This window comes from Rhinichthys klamathensis, unplaced genomic scaffold (assembly GCF_029890125.1).
Source record: "Rhinichthys klamathensis goyatoka isolate OS25496 unplaced genomic scaffold, OSU_Roscu_1.1 h1tg000269l_1, whole genome shotgun sequence".
Taxonomy (NCBI): Eukaryota; Metazoa; Chordata; class Actinopteri; order Cypriniformes; family Leuciscidae; genus Rhinichthys; species Rhinichthys klamathensis.
In genome coordinates, this window is record NW_026606789.1 from 619,162 (window position 1) to 638,862 (window position 19,701).

At 38.0% G+C, this 19,701-nt stretch overlaps 1 protein-coding gene across 4 annotated transcripts in view; it reads left to right on the forward strand.

The window, feature by feature from the left end:
• The window catches only part of lrp1ab (low density lipoprotein receptor-related protein 1Ab), a 134,506-nt gene that overhangs the window by 57,516 nt on the left and 57,289 nt on the right, over positions 1-19,701 (forward strand). For all 4 annotated transcript variants that reach the window (XM_056268007.1, XM_056268008.1, XM_056268009.1 and 1 more), the window contains exons 6-13: positions 121-375; positions 14,136-14,298; positions 15,145-15,367; positions 16,240-16,429; positions 16,625-16,768; positions 18,436-18,672; positions 18,794-18,974; positions 19,268-19,490. In XM_056268007.1, coding sequence (XP_056123982.1) covers positions 121-375; positions 14,136-14,298; positions 15,145-15,367; positions 16,240-16,429; positions 16,625-16,768; positions 18,436-18,672; positions 18,794-18,974; positions 19,268-19,490 — 1,616 coding nt within the window. The remainder of the gene's footprint in view (positions 1-120; positions 376-14,135; positions 14,299-15,144; positions 15,368-16,239; positions 16,430-16,624; positions 16,769-18,435; positions 18,673-18,793; positions 18,975-19,267; positions 19,491-19,701) is intronic.

The following is a 19,701-nucleotide window of genomic DNA, read 5'->3' on the forward strand; positions in this document are numbered from 1 at the left end:
TAGGGAATGAACACAATTTTTGCTGTTCCTTTGTGCTCATTTGTCTTGCTCTCTGCGTGGTCATATTCTTTGTTTTTTTTAGTGACAAGGCCTCACCATGTTTTCTCATCTCTGTTTAAGACCCCGTGGATCGGCCCCCATACCTCCTCATAGCCAACTCCCAGAACATCCAAGCCACATCTCTAAGCGGAGCCAACCCAATCTCCATCAACACTAAGCAGACCACCGCTATGGACTTCATCTACGCCAAGGAGACTGTGTGCTGGATCCACATGGGTGACTCTCCCGCTGCCACCCAACTCAAGTGTGCCAAGTTCCCCAATGCCAAGAGCTTCACAGAGGAGAAGACCATCAACATCTCCCTCAGCCTGCACCGTCAGTACCATGTTCTTAATTGTGTGTTTTATGTCTGGTGTCCATTTGGGCAAGATGATCCAAAAACACATACTGAACAAATTTACTTCATGGTTTACAAGAAATTATTTTAATGAGCTACCTTCTTTGTGTTGTAACTAGTGGTGCACGATATATCGCCCGCCGATATAATACATTTTTGTAAATGTGTAAATTTTTTACACATCGTTATCGTTCCAATGTCAAAATAGGGCCGATGTCAACAGGCCAATAATCATTCCTGTAGGGCTGTAGTCAACCAAAGAAATCCTTAGTCGACCAAAGTCTTGTCCTGCGCAACGATTAGTCGACTAAAAAAATAATACAAAAAATAAAAAAAGACGCAATGTTTTGATTGAACATTTTTTAACAATTGTCATAGAGCATTTATAAAACAACAACGAAAAAACATCAAAAATACATAAAACTATAATAATAATACAATTCTTTGAAAATTAAGTGATTTTTTTTTAACTGCAAAAAGTGAGGAGCACTGTCCTAGGTCTATAGTGACAGTCACAATCGCGCACCTGACCACACCACACGCTACAAAAAATATAACTGCTATCTGCCACAATGAAAAATCCTAACAAAAGCTCTCGTTTATACAGGCTGTATATTCTTCTTTACTTTCAAAGCTATAGGTTAACTTTTGTCCAGCCTATCTAGGCGTTTTAAAACAAACACACACAAAAACCCAAAGAGCCTAAAAAACAATCCTAATAATAATAGGCTTTATTGTAGGACCGCATATAGGTTTATTTTCGTTTTGTTACATTATTTAGGCTATTTTCAAATGCGTCAAGTGTACAAATAAAAACAAAAACATATCAAGAAAACACAATCTATTGAGTCAGCATGATAAAGCCGTTAAAGGGACTGCTCACGTCTTTTGCGCGCTCAAGTTCGATTTCAAATATAGGCGTGCGGTGTGCGCTAATGATGGAAGCAACGGTCGCGGTGCGACGCGCTCTTTTTTTTCCAAGTGCGTCCACGTCCCATCGAGATACAAACATAGTGTATAAAAACCGAAACAAGTAGCGTTCTAACTGAATGAATACAGCTAAACTACCTATATCCCTTACTGAGCACGAAGCAGCAGCGCAGCCACCCACAGGTGCGAACCGAGTGTTCTATGTGTGTGCGCTAAACTGTGGCGCTGTACAAAATAGCCTAAATTAAAGCATTTAAAGTTGGGAATAAACCATAGGCTAATTATATTTAGAATACAGTAATATTTAACTGCTTATAAAGGAATAAATATCAAGGAGTAAATCATTGAAAATTTCTTTCTATTGGTAAAAAAAAAAAAATGCAACTGGTCGACCAATAAGAATGTCAGTCGACCAAGACGGCATCGACCGATTAGTCGACTAAACGACTAAAGTTGACAGCCCTACATTCCTGTGTATTTGACATGTGTGTAGATGTGAGCGTTGGGGCGGGGATGTTTGTTTTTGCACGAGCGCATACATTACGAGCGCAAGTCCTGTCAGTTTAAACATCAAGCGCAAGAAGACTGGAACTTGCGCGGTGTTTTCTGTCAGCCTTACTAAGGCGTATTTTTGTTCCGCCGAAGCCTTATTTGAGTGATGTAGATGACTGACTGCTGCGCTTGTTTAACTGAGAGAACGAGCAGAGAGAGTGAAAGCCCCGATCGCGCGCGCACTCTCACCGTCTTCAAACTGTCTTGCTCTCTCCCTCCCTCGCGCATATTAATGAATTGAGTTGACTGAATATCTTTGAGAATACACGATGGTAAAAGGTCGGAAGACCGAAGTTTTTTTTTTTCTGAACTACCATTGGTTGTGAATCGTGCTAAAATAACGTTGCCTTATCTTCTCTGAAAAGCTTTCCACACATTCAGATGACATAAACCACACTTTCAATAAACAAAAAAAACAAAAAATCAACAAAAAATTCTGTGTTGAGACAAATCTTGTGCGATCTCCTAAACTGCCTGGATAATCACACAACGTGTGCCGTGGTCCGTTAATGACACGTCCGATTCGCGAACTAATGACTCCTTTGAACCGATTCACTTTAATGAATGGTTAAAACAACTGATCTGTCCAACACTGAACTCAAGAGACATAAATCGGAAACACTTAACAATAAGGTTCCATTTATTAAAGTCTAGTTAACTACATTAGTTAACATTCTATCAATATTAGTTTCTATGCGGATTTACTCCATGACAAAACCACCCCAGTCATTCTAGAATGATTCATTCTTTCCAAATAGAGCTATTCAAGGCATCTGGTGAAATTGGTTTTATATCGCAATGTCATTTTTTACCAATATCGTGCAGCCCTAATCCTCGCTATGTGTTTTCTATACAGAGATATCGACATCGGTAAATATTGTTATCGGCCATAACAGCAATATTAATATCGGTATCGGCCACAATTTTCACATCGGTGCATCACTAGTTGTAACTGTAATTACAGATTTGTGCTGCCAAAGGAATAGTTCAACTATAAATGAAAGCTCATGAAAGTTCTGGCATCATTTACTAACCCTCATTTTGTTTCAAACCCGTATGACTTATACTACTGTTCAAAAGTTTGGGGTGTGTAAGATAAGATTTTAAAATATTATCTCTTATACTCACCAAGGCTACATTTATTTGATCAAAATACAATAAAAACATAAATATAAAAATTATTACATAGTTAAAATTTCTAAATATTGTTAAATTTTACAAATTTTCTATTTTAATGTATTTTAAAATGTAATATATTCCTGTTGTGGCAAAGCTGAATTTTCAGCATCATTACTCGTGTCTTCAGTGTCACATGATCCTTGACCAGAAATCATTCTAATATGCTGATTTATTGCTCAAAAAACATTTCTTATTGTTAACAGTGTTGAAAACAGTTGTGCTGCTTATTATCTTTTTGAAACCACGATGCAATATTTTCAGGATTCTTTGGTAAATAGAAAGCTCAAAAGAACAGCATTGATTTGAAATAGAAATCTTTTGTAATTATTAAAAGATTTGTTACTTTTGATCATTTTTTGATCATAAGGCCAGCAGCCATATCCCCCTGTAGCCCAAGACTGGTTGCCCACTGAAGCTAAGCAGGGCTGAGCCTGGTCAGTACCTGGATGTGAGACATCCTGGGAAAACCAGTTTGCTGCTGGAAGAGGTGTTAGTGAGGCCAGTAGGGGGTGCTCACCCTGTGGTCTGTGTGGGTCCTAAAGTCCTAGTATAGGGATGGGGGCACAATACTGTCAAAAAGCACCGTCCTTCGGATGAGACGTTAAACTGAGGTCCTGACTCTCTGTGGTCATTAAAAAATCCCTGGATGTCATTCAAAAAAAAAAAAGAGTTGGGGTTTAACCCTGGCATCCTGGCCAAATTTGCCCCTTGGCCTCTGTTCATCATCATGGCCTCCTAATCATCCCCATATAAACTGATTGGCTTCATGACTCTCTCCTCTCCACCAGTAAGCTGGTGTGTGGTGGGCGTCCTGGCACAATATGGCTGCCGTCGCATCATCCAGGTGAATGCTGCACATTGGTGGTGGTTGAAGAGAATTCCCACCTTCTATATGAAAGCGCTTTGAGTGCAGAGAAAAGCTATATATAAATGTAACAAATGATTAATTATTACTATCTTTTTAATGCATCCTTGCTTAAAAGTATTAATGTCTTTCAAAAAAAAAAATCTGATCCCAAACTTTTGAATAATAGGGTACCTTCTGCGAAAAGAGAAATTTTGAATAATGTCCTGGTTGGTCTTGTCCATTCAGTTACAAGAAATGGAAACCAAACTTCAAACTTCCAAAACAATTTAAAAGATCCATGAACGCATCACAAAAGTGGTCCATATGACTCATGTGCTATGTACTGTACCAAGTGTTTGTGTGAGGAGCAGACTAAGCTGGAGAAACAAACAACAAGTCTGATTATTGAGTGAATCATTCAAACCGGTTTTGTTACTTGGATTAAGCAATTTATTGAAAAGATCTGACTCAAAAGAACATTTAGTTTGTGAATCAGACATTGTTACTTCTCTCATGAACTCTAAAGGCCCCGATATACTCACGCTAAGGGGTAAAAAGAAGTTTGAAATGCATGATACACTGTTAGCGAACATCCAGAGCAGCGTTTAGATTATGTAAATATTTCCTACACGCTTTCCTTTCAACAACAAAATAAACACACAACAAAAATGACAGCTGTGAGTAAACCACGGTTAAGAAAGCATCTGATCTTAGCAATGGATATGTTTTCAGCAGCTCTGCAATTCAGGACTCCATTAAAGTCACGTTATACGATCGCTTTAAAGCAGGCAGCTTAACAGAATTAAACATGAAAATCTCTTTCAACTAGAATTACAACTTCAATTTCTACTATAAAGCGACTCTCCAGTGTATTCATGTTTTTACTTGCGGACGTCTGACCTCGATGAACTGAACAGAAGAAGATTTTTCCAGGTCAAAGAAGGTGGGGTCTCAGAGCAACACCTACCTATTACATCAACTTCATGGACCAGTGGTATTTTGATGGTGTTTACCAACCAGAGCAAACTTTTCCGGAAAGTTCGCTTTAGCAAGATGTTTTAAACTCCCGAAACGAACACGAAACACACTTCGCTTTGGCCTGATTTCTTTGGAAATGACGTCACACCAGATCGCTCTTCGATTTCGCTTGAATCATATCAGGGCCTTAAGGAGAGAGAGAGTTAGGGATGAATGTCAAGATTTACAGTTACATCAAAATTTCACTTAAATGTCTTTAAAATGTATATTTTAAATAGTCTTAAAATTATTTTTAAAAATGCAGTTACAATTTACATTTTTGTCTGACATTGAGCATAAATCATATTTGACCACTTTTATGATACTTTTATGGTGCTATTTTGTTATTTTGGACCTAATTCTCATTCATTATCTTCAAGAGTGGCCAGAGTATTCTTCAGAAATTGAACTTTGACGTTCCATTGACGAAAAAGTCACATGGTTTTGGTAAAAAATGAAGGTGAATTAATAATAATTTTGAGATGAACTATTCCTTTAGGGTGTGCCGTTTGGTTTGATTAAAACAAACTGGTATAATTGCTCTGTAAGTGCAGTTCATTTGAATAAGTGTAAACGCTGCCACCCGAACCCTGTTGACCCCTCTACACATTTTATAAAAACTTTGTGAGATCTCAGGTGGTAAAAATACCATAAAATGTTCGCATTATGAATGTTTGGTAAGTTCTCTAGCAAAATATACTTCATAATAGCATTTTTTTTAACGTTCGGTGTTAAAATTAAAAGCAAACCAGGACTGAAAAGATAATTTTCTCTTATGGTCTGGACCAAAAGAACCAAGAGAACTGAATTACAAGTGTGAACACACCCTTAATGTGATGTGTCTTTGGTCCCGTTTTCCGTCTGCAGTGACAGGGAAAGGACTGTCTGCGTCAGTATTTATTACTGTTGATACAGCTTGCTTAGTATATGATTAGCCTTGATGTTTGTCTGGGAATCATATATTTCGTTTTGCGGTGACATACTGACAGTGACATGTTTGTTCTAGATGACACAATAACTGTGATTTAGGATGTCAAGGATACACTGTTTACTGTCCAAAATCAAATCATTGCAGCAATTGCTACGACACCTTTCATAACATATTGAACATCAGCCGTTACATCACCTGGACATTCCTGCCCTGTAGGGAGTTTCTGCATTATTAGGTCTATGTCTTATTTGCCACCTCGTCTGGTTTTGTTCCTACTGTAGCTGTGTTCAGGCAAGGTTTTCTAAAAGAATATTTCTCTTCCGTGTTTCCTTGCATGTTTCCACAGTTTTGACACTGAAGACTGCAGGGCTTAAATGAGTTCAACCACAAAGTGCGTCAGGAACACAAGTGTTGGGAAAAATAGGGAAGGGATAAACTATGCTTCTCCAAATGACTTCCTTGTAACTGAATTGCATGCTGACATTGGACTAAATAATGCTTGCCCGTCAGCACCCAGATACAATAATAACTTATTCATGTAGGCATGCATGCAAATATAAACATGGAAGGTAATCCATTACATGACCATATCATTTTTTTAAATCAACATCAAGATTTTTGGTCAAAATGTATTTATGTATAATAACAATTATATATTTTTGGTCTTATAACTGTTTAAAAATGTTCACCATATATAATATACAAACATTGTCCACTTGCTTAATATGCTGTTGGTCACCCGGGTGCTGACAAAACAGCAATGTCCCGCCGAGACATAGACTCTACAAGACCCCTAAAGGTGTCCTGTGGTATCTCTGGCACCAAGGCGTTAGCAGCAGATCCTGTAGGTTGCAAGGTGTAGCCTTGGATTAAACAGGCGACCTTCTTCCACTGCTCCAAGGTCCAGTTGCGACACTTGTGTTCCCATTGTTGGTGCTTTCAACGGTGGACAGGGGTCATCATAGGCACTCTGATTGGACTGTGGTTACGCAGCAGAGCGCGATGCGCTGTGTGAACTTGTGACCCATCATTAAAATTTAGTTTGACTAGTTCCACAGTAGACCTTCTGTTGGCTCGGGTCCAGATGGGATAGCCTTCGTTGCCCTTCTGCATCGATGAGTATGGGTAGTATAGAATTAGATAATTTGCTTATTTTTGATGTTTAGCAGCGGTACTTCATTTATTATGCTGACAGTGCGTTGTGCTTTAGCTTTTACTTTGTGAAGTTAAACATTCTAGAAGTTTTTAAAATTCATCCTGCAGTTCATCCGTCAATGCAAATTCAATGTCTTCAGATATTGTCACACTTCATGCGTTTTATTTATTTTAAGCATCCTACCATCACCATTGGTTTTAATGTTGTTTTTTTTAAGTCTTAAGAAGTGAATCAAGTTAAAAATACCTCTTCACAATCTGAACTCATATTCTTGGCTTCAAACACAGTTTGATGGATTGCAACATAATGGAACAAAAAACGAAATGTCTCACTCGTTGTAATAAGGTGAACCTGAAACCAGCCAAATTATTTAAGGCTTCCTTAAGATTAGGCGACTAGTCATTCATTGCACATCCCAAAAAAAAGCTGATTTAATGCATGATATATATATATATATATATATATATATATATATATATATATATATATACATTAATAAAATTAGCCAAATGTTTTTTTATAAAAGCTCTTGATTGTCACTCTGCAGGACAGCTTTGCAGAAACAGTTCATGTCACACGTCTTCTTCGTTTTTACAGAACTTTATTCCATTAATGGTATACTATAACCTTTAGACAATGACCCAAATGATTCACAGGATACTAAATACTGTGCTGATGTGCTTGTTGATAAGTGGTGGACGTTTCCTGTAATCGATGTGTCTTGAAAGCCAGCTCAGACTAAATATTGGCTGCTCTCTGATGAAGATGCTGCCAAGTGTGGTTGTGTGTACCAACACAGAGGGATAATGGGTGCAGAGACACAGAGGTCTGATACTGATATGCAACACTTTCTTCTCTTTGTGTGTGTGTGTGTGATGTCAGAGTGTCAGGGAAAGCCACTCGCCAGCACACCAAGGAAGCAGTTTCACAGGAAGGGTGCGCAGGGTGGGACGAGTTGGCGCACAGTAGTTTACGTGCATAGCGCTTTTTGCATGATTTAAGTATCTTCCCATGTAGAGCGTTCCAACTTGCCCACTTACAAGGTAATATTAACGATAATGATGATGATAATAATAATAATTATAGCAACTTAACATTTATATAAATAATAATTAAATACATTTAAATGTTAGTTAAAATAGTATATACATAAACAATTTACTACTAATAATAGTAATTTAACAAATTATTGATTTTAATAATATAATTGTAATTTAAAATATATTGCCATTATTATAGCAACATATGAAAATAAATGTTATTAAACTGAATTTAAAAATAAATATTCAGAAAATTCAATTCAATTCAAATTTATTTGTATAGCGCTTTTCACAATACATATTGTTTCAAAGCAGCTTTACAGAAAGTGCATTTCAGAAATGTACATAGAAAAATACAGTTAGTTAATCATCATGTATTAATTTAGGGCATAACATATCGCCGGCGTTGAGTCGTCTCTTCACAGGCGTCGAGTCGTCTCATCGCAGGTGTTGGGGCATCTGAAGTCTCCGTGAGAGGCTGGATACAAACTGGAGCTGACGAACGCTATTTACCTCGGGACTTGCGTCCCGAGAGAACAGCAGAAAAGCAGATGGGAAATAATTAGCGTAGCTGCTGTTCATAATATTAATGCATTCGATCTGATTCAACAGTGGAATAAAAGGTAAGCATTATGTGAATGCTTGGCTGAAGAGATGCGTCTTTAATCTAGTTTTAAACTGGGACAGCGAGTCTGAGCAACGAACAGTATCAGGAAGGCAATTCCAGAGTTTAGGAGCTAAATGTGAGAACGCCCTCCCTCCTTTAGTGGACTTAGATATCCTAGGAATGACCAGAAGCCTCGAATTTAGGGATCTTAAAGAACGCAATGGATTGTAGGGCGATAGAAGATCCATTAAATACACAGGAGCTAAACCATTTAGGGCTTTATAGGTCAGTAGTAAAACTTTGTAATTGATACGGAACTTAATAGGTAACCAGTGTAGAGATTATAAAATTGGTGTTATATGATCATATTTTCTTGACCTATAGTAAGAACTCTAGCGGCTGCATTTTGCACTAACTATAGCTTGTTTATTGAGGATGCAGGACAACCAGCTAAAAAGCATTACAGTAATCTAGTCTCGAGGTCATGAATGCATGAACTAACTTTTCTGCATCAGAAACAGATAGCATGTTACGTAATTTAGCAATGTTTCTAAGGTGGAAAAAGGCAGTTCTTGTAACATATGAAATATGATTTTCGAAAGACATGTTGCGGTCTAGTATAACACCCAGGTCTTTTACTGTTGTGGATAAAGTAACCGGACATCCTTCTAAATTAAAGTTGTATTGTAAGAGATTTTGTGGGTAGTTTTTTGGACCAATAAGTAATACCTCAGTTTTATATCTGGATTTAATAGCAGGAAATTACACGTCATCCAGCATTTTATATCTTTAAGACACTCTGTCAATTTAGATAAGTTAGTGTTTTCATCTGGTCGTGATGAGATATATATATAATTGAGTATATAATTGAGTGTCATCAGCATAGCAGTGGAAATTAATTCCATGTTTTCTTATAATATTACCAAGTGGCAGCATATATATTGAGAATAGCAGAGGGCCTAACATAAAAATGATTAATTATTATTGAATAGTTTTTACAATAATAATCAGTCAAATTAATATTAATTTGTTAGATGATGAATCGTCCTCATTATTATTCGACAGTAAGGCAGTTTACAAGGTTTTAGAACAGAGTCTCAGAGTAGTCTTAGAGGAAGTCTGGACCCTGTGTATTGCTGTTCCTCTGAATTCAGACCTCTCTGCTACGGGGAAACAGTGAGTCACAATCTCTTTCGGTTCTCTTTCTCTTTTCTTTTTGATTCGAGACCTGGTTGGGTCCGTCTGAGTAATCCAGAAGCATGGATCCTGGCTCAATCTCCCATCCAGCCCAAGCTTCAGTTGTCTGAGTGTGTCCCAATGACTAAGTTCAAGACCAGGAGCAGCATGTTGGGTACACAATATTAAAATGGATAGTTTATTCACAAATTATTTATAATCAAGCCTGTATGAACCCCCCCCCCAGCCTTGTGTCTTTTTCATATAAAAAAGCAAACATATGGCTTCAGAAAATGGATGCTGAACAGTAAACATTTGGATACAGAAGTCTTAAAAATACAATACAAAGAAATAAACTCTCAGATTGCTTTGTCCCTCTCCTTTGACATTGATCCCTGATGTCCTCAAAGAGAGCAGATCTCTTCTTCTGTTCTGCTTCACTGTAGTTTTAGTGCAGTGAGCACCTACTCCACCAATTATGTAGCTTCCCAGGCTTTTTATTTTACAAAACCAGCCACCAAACTTCCTCAAAGAGGTTATAAATCAGAGCAACCTTGTTCAATTACGCTGTGTCCAGAGGCGCTACGCCACCAGGGCTGAGATAATTATATGTTATCAAACTTCTGATCTCCCTCTAACTGGAACTATAAATCAACAGCCTCTGCTCTTCAGTGTGAATATGACAACTGCTATTACAGCCACATCCCTAATGACCCTGTGTGGCCGTTTTGCAGGAAAGGCAGGAGAAATGGAAGGACAGTAGATGGATGAGTTTTTTTTAATGAGCACATATGCAGCAGATAGACATGTGATGTAGAAGGTTCATTTGATGTGATGTAGAAGGTTCATTTGATGCTTCGGGGATCCGCACTGTAATGGCCACACAGCATTGACTTGTAGAACTCAGTTTTACACAGGGAGTAGTGATTAATAACTGTTGCATGCTGGGCAGATGAGCACTCCAGATGTGCTCTGTGACTGCTTTCCCCGTAAAAAGCCTGAAAACAGACCAGGACGCACACACAAACTCATCTTCAGTGTGTTTGGAGGGGTGGTGGGTGAGTGGACGTCCCCACTGTGGCTGATGAACCTGGGTAGTGCATATCAGTTCTCTCTTGGTCATGCTTGAGGGTGTCACAACACGTCATCTGCTCAAGACGTCCTTGACACTGGTTGTGTAATAGCTGTCCTGCAGTTTTAAGAATGGTCCACATATCATCCCGATGTATCTGAGCTCTTTAGTCTGCTGGTGTCTTCTTTCATTCATGAAGCTTTGCCATTCACAGGAATAAAGGACATTTTTAAATATATTAAAACAGAAAACAGCTGTTTTAAATTGTAATAACATTTCACAAAATTACTGGTTTTACTGCATTTTTAATCAAATAAATGCAGCATTAGTATAAGAGACTTCTTTCAAAAACATTTTAAAAAATCTTTATTTTTAACAGCTTTATCTTTATTACTTTTGAACAGTAGTGTATAAACTATTCAGTTTGTATATAGTATATCTGTATAGTGTATTATAGTGTAGTTTTTTCAAATTCGTGTATATGAATGTTTTTAAAGGCCAATATCGTTTGGAGCAGGATGACTGATATAATGGTGATAATACGATATCACACTGTTTACATTTAAATGGTGATATTTACTAAATTAGACTATGTTTTCATATTGATTCAATTTCATATACAATTTCAAATACAATTATTTGAGCTTTGTTTTAAAATAAGCTGTAAAATACATAATAATAAAAAAAGCTTAACTTTAGATGGCAAGTCAAGTAAACACTGTAACCAACAGTGCAGTATGTAATCTGCTACTATGTAAATTGCTCTGGGAATAATATTTTCTCAAATAAAGATACGGTAATGCTAATTTTACATACACTGATTAAGTAAATAAGACACCGTATCAAACTTGGTACAGTACAGCATAGTTTTAAAATGAAGGATTTAAAGTAGGTCGCTCGTACGTTTCCAGTGTCAGCAGAACTGTCTGCATCCCGTTCACACTGGCGTCAAAATAAAAGTCCCAAAGTTCCCTTCCGACACTTGTCAGCCAAACAGAAAAACCTATCAGCCGATGCCAATAGTTAAAAAAATATTTGGGCCGATATAATGGCCTTGGCGGGATATTGGACAACCACTAAGTATTATTACATGTACAGTTCTTATGGCCTTATATTAAGTGACTTGACTATTAATTTCATGCTGCGGGATTATTTACTTAATCTTAATTTATTTAATCGCTCTTTATCGGACACCTGCATTGGGTGTTGTGGTGTTATATGCAAACCATCATAACAGGATCGTTATTATCCAGTTATTTGATGCATCAGTGTTTTATATTCCATACATCTGAGTACTTCTAACTGTTGCCTTGTTAAAAGGGTCTTCCATTCATAAGAATCCCAGAAGTGTGTCCCAGGCCTCAAAGACACTCACTGCTTTGTTTCCCTCACCCTTCTTAAATCTCTTGTGTTTCTGTCACTGATACAGTTAAGCTTCACTTTACTGGTAGCTGTAACCTTTGTCTTATCTACCACAGTTACACTTGATATATTCATAGTCACATGCCTATATCAGTATCCACTTAGAGTAATGTAGATCTTGTGAGTAATTAGAAACCTAAGCAATCTTTACTTTCCCTTCTCTTTTTTCCTTGCGTTACTTTCAAAATCACTTGCAGCATTTGCCATTACACAACTAATTCCAGTTCATAACCATATGTGGTACCTTTCGTCTGTACTTTTTTTTTTTTGGCTTTCTGATTGGTAACAGATGTTCCTAGCACATATTGTTTTATACTTTTCCTATGAAGGAATGAGGGGGTGAAGAAAGAGGGGTAGCTTGGTTTGATTTAGCAGAATTGTAGAGGACGGCGGTATCAGGATGACGTGCCCTCTGGAATAACGTGTCTTTTACAGTTTTGCGCAACAGGTACTGTGGATGTTTGTTTTGCAGGCTCAGGGACGAAGGGGGAAGGTTTAGTATGGCCTGGAGGTAGTTCTGCATTTCCTGGCAGGGCTGCTGTTTACTGGACTTTTTAGAAAAGTGTGAGAACTGTTTGTGTCTGGTTTGCACAAGTTCGCCTCACTGGGTTGCACAACAAGGACATGTCTCTATGCCTGAGGATCATTAGTGGATGCCTGCAAAAAAAAAAAAAAAAAAAATCAGTAACAGGAAGTACGGTGGCAGCTGTTGTAACACCAAACTTCATGGGAGGCACTGCAGGCCGGCCCGCACAGCTGGAGCTCTAGACGGCATGCACAGAAAGAGTCTTATTGTCAGAGAAGAGAAAGAGAAACTCAGTATCCACTGAATTACCATTTCAAACTCTTTTCCCAGAATTGAGGATAACTGTACGGCCAAGTCCAGCCTTCCTGTGCAGGGAAAGGTGCTGTAATGGAGAGCGGGTGTCTGTGTCAGGTTTTTAAACTGAAGGTTTAGTAAAAACACTTTAGCATGGAATCTCACCTAGCGTGAGATTTTCATCTTTTTTTTTTTTGCTATCAGGTTTTTTTGTTGCTTGCTGTTTTTTAATTGCTGTAAAAATGGAGAGAAACACTGAGTGAATAATCGTCTCGTGACAGTGAGTCAGAGTTGGGCTGATATTCATAAAACACAAGCAGAATGAGTTTCTGCGAAAATAATTATTATGTAACTGTTTTACGTCAGAATGGATTAACAAATGAGTTAGATACATTTGTTCTGCTTGTATTTAATGAGTGGGGCAAATTATAATTTGTAAAAAAACACTGGTTTATTCACTTTTTAAAATTATTCAGTTTTTTTTTTCTTAAATTTGGATGGAAACCAAATTTTTTTTTTTTTGGCCACACTGAAAGTGAAAATCCAATTAGTATCCAATTATCCAACATTTTTTATGTTTAATATTATAACTAAACTATGAGATGCAGAAATTTGTACCAGTGAGAATTCAAAGAACAGCCTGGCCGCAATATGGTTAGTTATTCAGAGTTGATGAGTTTGACTATTGTCCAGGTTTATTGGTTCTCCTCTGATAGTAGATCTAATAACGGGACTGTTTCGAGCCAGCTACACTGATAGACAGATACAAACACTCTTCTACTAACACTCTAGCTCTTCTAAAGTTACATAGCTTCTCTCCTGTTATCCAGCCCTCCAAGTTTTGCATTCCAACACGGTGCAGCATCTATCTGCTAAGTCAGAGAGAAGCTGCAGTTATGACTGACTAACAATAAAGCGAACACTGAAAACTTCTCCCTCTATTCCGCCTCACTCTCTCTTCCTGTCTTGCTTCTCTCACACAAACTTAGATGTGGAGCAGATGGCCATTGACTGGCTGACGGGAAACTTCTACTTTGTGGATGATGTGGACGACCGCATATTTGTGTGCAGTAAAGACGGCCTCACCTGTGTCATCCTACTGGACCTGGAGCTCTATAACCCTAAAGGAATCGCACTGGACCCTGCCATGGGGTGAAAACCTAAGACCATTACTCCTTAATCCTTGTCTAGACCAACAATGTCACTCATGTCACTTTTAGTTCTCTGTAGACATATGTCTAAACGCAGAATTCTTGTGGTCATGCCATATTTTTGCACCATACCACAGTATCAGTTCCTACAAGGGTCAATGATGATTTTTTTTCCATGAGGATAGCATATTCACTTTCACAACTTTCTGTAGTTATAAGGATAAAATAAAATAAAATAAAACTTTTCAAATCAAACAAAAAATAAGGAAAAATTTTGTTAAAAAAAAGCATTATTTATTTATTTACTTAACTTTATTTTAATATCAGTTAAGCATATTTATCCGCTAAATTCTTAATACTATAATGTGGAAAACAATATTAATATAACTGGAAATAAAGCATGCTTAAATGCAAATAAATAAATATTTAATTGTAAAGTGACAAAAGTGTAAAGTTGTAAAGTGTAAACATGTTTTATGTGTCTTATGTTTTTTTTTTTTTTTTTTTATAATATTAGTATTAATAATATTATATATTAATATTATTATTATTGGTTCTGGGCAGGATGAATCTAAATTGAATCATCATATATAAAGAAAATTATGATGCATTACAATAATAAAATGGACCTTAATAGCCATCAAAATAATGTCACATTGCTAAAACTCTTACTTGTCCTAAAAAAGAAAATTTATCAAGTGTGAAATAAGAAATCCTTTTGATTTGATTAATTTGTATATTTTTTATGCTTTTTTGTGATATTCCTCAATTTATACAATTTATGCTTTTTTTGCAGTTGATTGCTGTACATCATAAAGTTCTCCTTTTCTGTCTTTTCTTCTTCCAGGAAAGTGTTCTTTACAGACTATGGCCAGATCCCCAAGGTGGAGCGCTGTGATATGGATGGCCAAAACCGCACCAAACTTGTAGACAGTAAAATAGTCTTCCCTCATGGCATCACTCTGGACCTGGTCAGCAAGCTGGTTTACTGGGCCGACGCTTACCTGGATTACATTGAGGTGGTGGACTACGAAGGAAAGAACCGACACACCATCATTCAAGGTTTACTGGTGCGTGTGAAGTGTCACGTTCATGTGCTTTTGTGAAAGCCAAACATGTGTGCTGTAAGAGAGTTGTTTGTTTGGAGTCATGAACTCGATCTCAGAATGTCACTTCCATTGACGTCATCACACATGAGTTTCTGGAACATCACATGGTCAGTCGGACTGAAAGATCAGCATTAGCTCATCTGAAACCTGCTGCAGAAGTGAAAACTGAGCGTTGTGCAAGTGCAGTGTCACTCTTTTGGAGGACTTTTTAATAGATTTCAGATCTTTAGTTTACATTCACTGTACGATCACTGTGTGTGATGTTCACATAGTCCTAATTGTAATGAATAACTTCTGCTCTTTGCTGTGATGTCATGTTTTGAACATGTTTTTATTTACAAGACTTATCGTAGGGATGCACTATATATATATATATAACAGTACTATATCAGTTAAGGTAATCTTTAATATTATTTATAATTAATAATATTATTAATACTGTTAAATGAAATCTTAAACATATCTCAAAATGAATATCCATTTTTCATATTCTACATTATAGTGTTGTGATGCCTAAAATCACTTGTAGCATATTTATATTTTAAAACACTAATAAAGGTCAGTGGTTCTCAACCAGAAAACTTCCAAGGGGGCCTAAATCTAACTTAAATGGTTTAGAAACAGATGAAACAAGCTTTGAAATAAGCTAAAACTATTCACAATCAAGATATTTTGAATAACCAGGATTTCCACAGTCTTGGAAAACTAGGATATATGAGGAAGCCTTATTAGTGTGATTTTTAGACTTGGAAAGATCATGTAAACTTATACGAATTTTAAAACTCAGAAGGCATTTTTATAATGAAATATACATTTTGTGTTTGTTTTGGCAGATTGAACATCTCTATGGTCTAACAGTGTTTGAAAACTATCTGTATGCCACCAACTCTGACAACGCCAACATGCAGCCCAAAACCAGTGTGATCAGAGTCAACCGATTCAACAGCTCTGACTTCCAGGTGGTGACACGCGTGGATAAAGGTGGCGCCCTTCACGTTTACCACCAGAGACGTCAGCCTGCAGGTATGTATGACTGCGGATTTTGTTTGACATTTCAAAACGTTTCTAAGGGTTCAGCAAGTGCATTTTAATGGGTAGCTTCATTTTACTCTTCTGTAAGAGCCGAGGTACATTTTTCAATCTCTGACTCAATGTATTATTCAAAGTGGTTTCCCCACTGGTTCTTTGTTAAAACTATGCTTTTGTGTCCATCCTTAGTTCGCAGTCATGCGTGTGCTCCGGATCAGTTTGGGAAGGCAGGCGGATGCTCTGATATCTGCTTGCTGGGTAACAGTCACAAGAGCCGAACCTGCCGCTGCCGCTTTGGCTTCAGCCTTGGCAGTGACGGAAAGTCCTGCAAGAGTGAGTATAACTCAACCCAGCCTGCTCGAACCAACCCAAACCAGTTCCAAAACAGCATTGCATAACAGCATTCCACATTGCAGTGCTTTTTTGAATATAATGGACCACTCTTGCACCACTCCTATTCAACCTGTATATGCTCCCAATGAGCCAAATAATGAGAAAGAACAAAATTGCTTACCACAGCTATGCAGACGACACACAGCTCTACTTAGCCCTATCGCCTAACGACTACAGCCCCATTGACTCCCTGTGCCAATGCATTGATGAAGTAAACAGTTGGATGTGCCAAAACTTTCTTCAGTTAAACAAAGACAAAACTGAAGTCATTGCGTTTGGAAACAAAGATGAAGTTCTCAAGGTGAATGCATACCTTGACGCTAGGGGTCTAACAACTAAAAATCAAGTCAGGAATCTTGGTGTGTCTCTAGAGTCAGACCTTAGTTTCAGTAGTCATGTCAAAGCAATAACTAAATCAGCATACTATCATCTGAAAAATATTTGAAGAATTAGATGCTTTGTTTCCAATCAAGACTTAGAGAAACTTCTGCATGCTTTTATCACCAGCAGGGTGGATTATTGTAATGGACTCCTCACTGGCCTTCCTAAAAAGACCATAAGACAGTTGCAGCTCATACAGAACGCTGCTGCCAGGATTCTGAGCAGAACCAGAAAATATGAACATATCACACCAGTCCTCAAGTCTTTACACTGGCTCCCAGTTACATTTAGAATTGATTTTAAAGTATTATTACTGGTATATAAATCATTCAATGGGTTAGGACCTCAATATATTGCAGATATGCTCACTGAATATAAACCTAACAGATCACTCAGATCATTAGGAGGATCACATCAGCTAGAAATACCAAGGATTCACTCTAAGCATGGAGAGTCTGCTTTTAGCTATTATGCCAGCCGCAGCTGGAACCAGCTTCCAGAGGAGATCAGATGTGCTCCTACAGTAGTCACATTCAAATCCAGACTCAAAACACTTCTGTTTAGCTATGCATTTACTGAATGAGCACTGTGCCACTGTTCATCCGACTGTTTTTACTGTACTGCTTTAATTTTTTTATCTGAATTTTTTATTTTTATATATATTTTATAATCTCTGGAAGAGATTTTGAAGGAGAGCGGGAGAGTCTTCACTCCGATGAGGCGAGTGAAGGAGTAAGTTAATTATACTGCTGAGAGTATAAGAAGTCGTTGAGAGCATCGTTAAGCGTGCTCTGTGGGGGCCCCGCTGGGCATTACTGGTGTAGCACCACCCCAGCAGAGTACGTCCCTGGGCTAGAGGTCCAGTGGCACCGTAAACCTGCTCAATCTCTTCCATCTCAGATAGGGGATCCTCGAATTTAGTGAATCAGTCAGTTAGGGATACCAACAAAAAATAGGGTTGTTTACCAGGGATGCATCAGGAACAATTCCGAGAGAAAAATAAAAGAAGTTGTGACCCAAATTGGCGTGGACCAGTATTACTTTCTTTTATTTTTTATTCTAAACTGTTTTAATTATTCTTATTTGTTCTGATTATTTTAATTTCTTCTATGTAAAGCACTTTGAATTACCATTGTGTATGAAATGTGCTATATAAATAAACTTGTCTTGCCTTGCCTTGTCTTGCCTTGCCTTGCCTAATGATAATTTTCCCTGTGTTTCCTCAGAACCAGAGCACGAGCTCTTCCTGGTGTACGGTAAAGGCCGGCCTGGAGTCATCCACGGTATGGACATGCACGCTAGGGTGTATGACGAGCACATCATCCCTATTGAGAACCTGAATAACCCAAGAGCACTGGACTTCCACGCTGAGACCGAATTCATCTATTTTGCTGATGCCACCAGCTACATCATCGGCCGCCAGAAGATCGATGGCACTGAGAGAGACATCATAGTGAAGGATGGTGAGTGCAGAATGATCCTGGGATGGTTTTTGTTGGAGTGTTATTGAAGTTGGTTGAATTAGATGAGCTACTCCCTCATGTATCAGTCTCTTCTTCGTCCTATTTATTTTTTCTCACACAGGTATTCACACAGTAGAAGGTATTGCTGTGGACTGGATGGGGCAAAACCTGTATTGGACTGATGATGGACCCAAAAAGACCATCAGTGTGGCCAAATTGGAGAAAGCCTCTCAGACCCGCAAAACTCTTATTGAGGGCAAGATGACCCATCCCAGGGCCATAGTAGTAGACCCTTCCCATGGGTATATCAATTATTTGCTCGATTACACATTCAAGAGGCCTAAAAAAAGAAAAGCAATCACCGGCAAATCATCTACTATAATGTGATGAAATATTAGTGATTTTAGATATTTTATTTTGTACACTGACAATTCTGTGTGGGATGGTAAGATTCCAAACCTACCAAAAACATTCAAAGCTATCAAACCAGATGCAGACGCTATGCCACACCACTTCCTACATACAGAGAAGCCAGTTGGAGTTACATCTACAGCTGTGAATGTATAAATCCATATCGTCCTGTTTATGTTTGCAGAATGATGTATTGGAGTGACTGGGAGGAGGAGCCTAAAGAGACCAATCGTGGCAGTATAAAGAAGGCCTGGATGGATGGCTCAAACGCTGGCATCCTGCTTACGTCTAAAACTGTGCTCTGGCCCAATGGTCTCAGCCTGGACATCCAGCAGGGCATTCTGTACTGGGTGGATGCATACTATGACCGCATCGAGATGGTGCTTCTCAACACCACAGAACGCAGGGTGAGAAAACGCAAACAGATTCAAGGCTTGACTTTTGGTGGATGAGGGCATCAGTGATGCCAGTTTATTCAGGAGAAAAATAAAGGTGCATTTGGAAACTCATGTTAGCATCTTAAAGGGTTAGTTCACCCAAAAATTAAAATTCTGTCATTAATTACTAAACCTTATGTCGTTCCAAACCCGTAAGACATTCGTTCATCTTCGGAACACA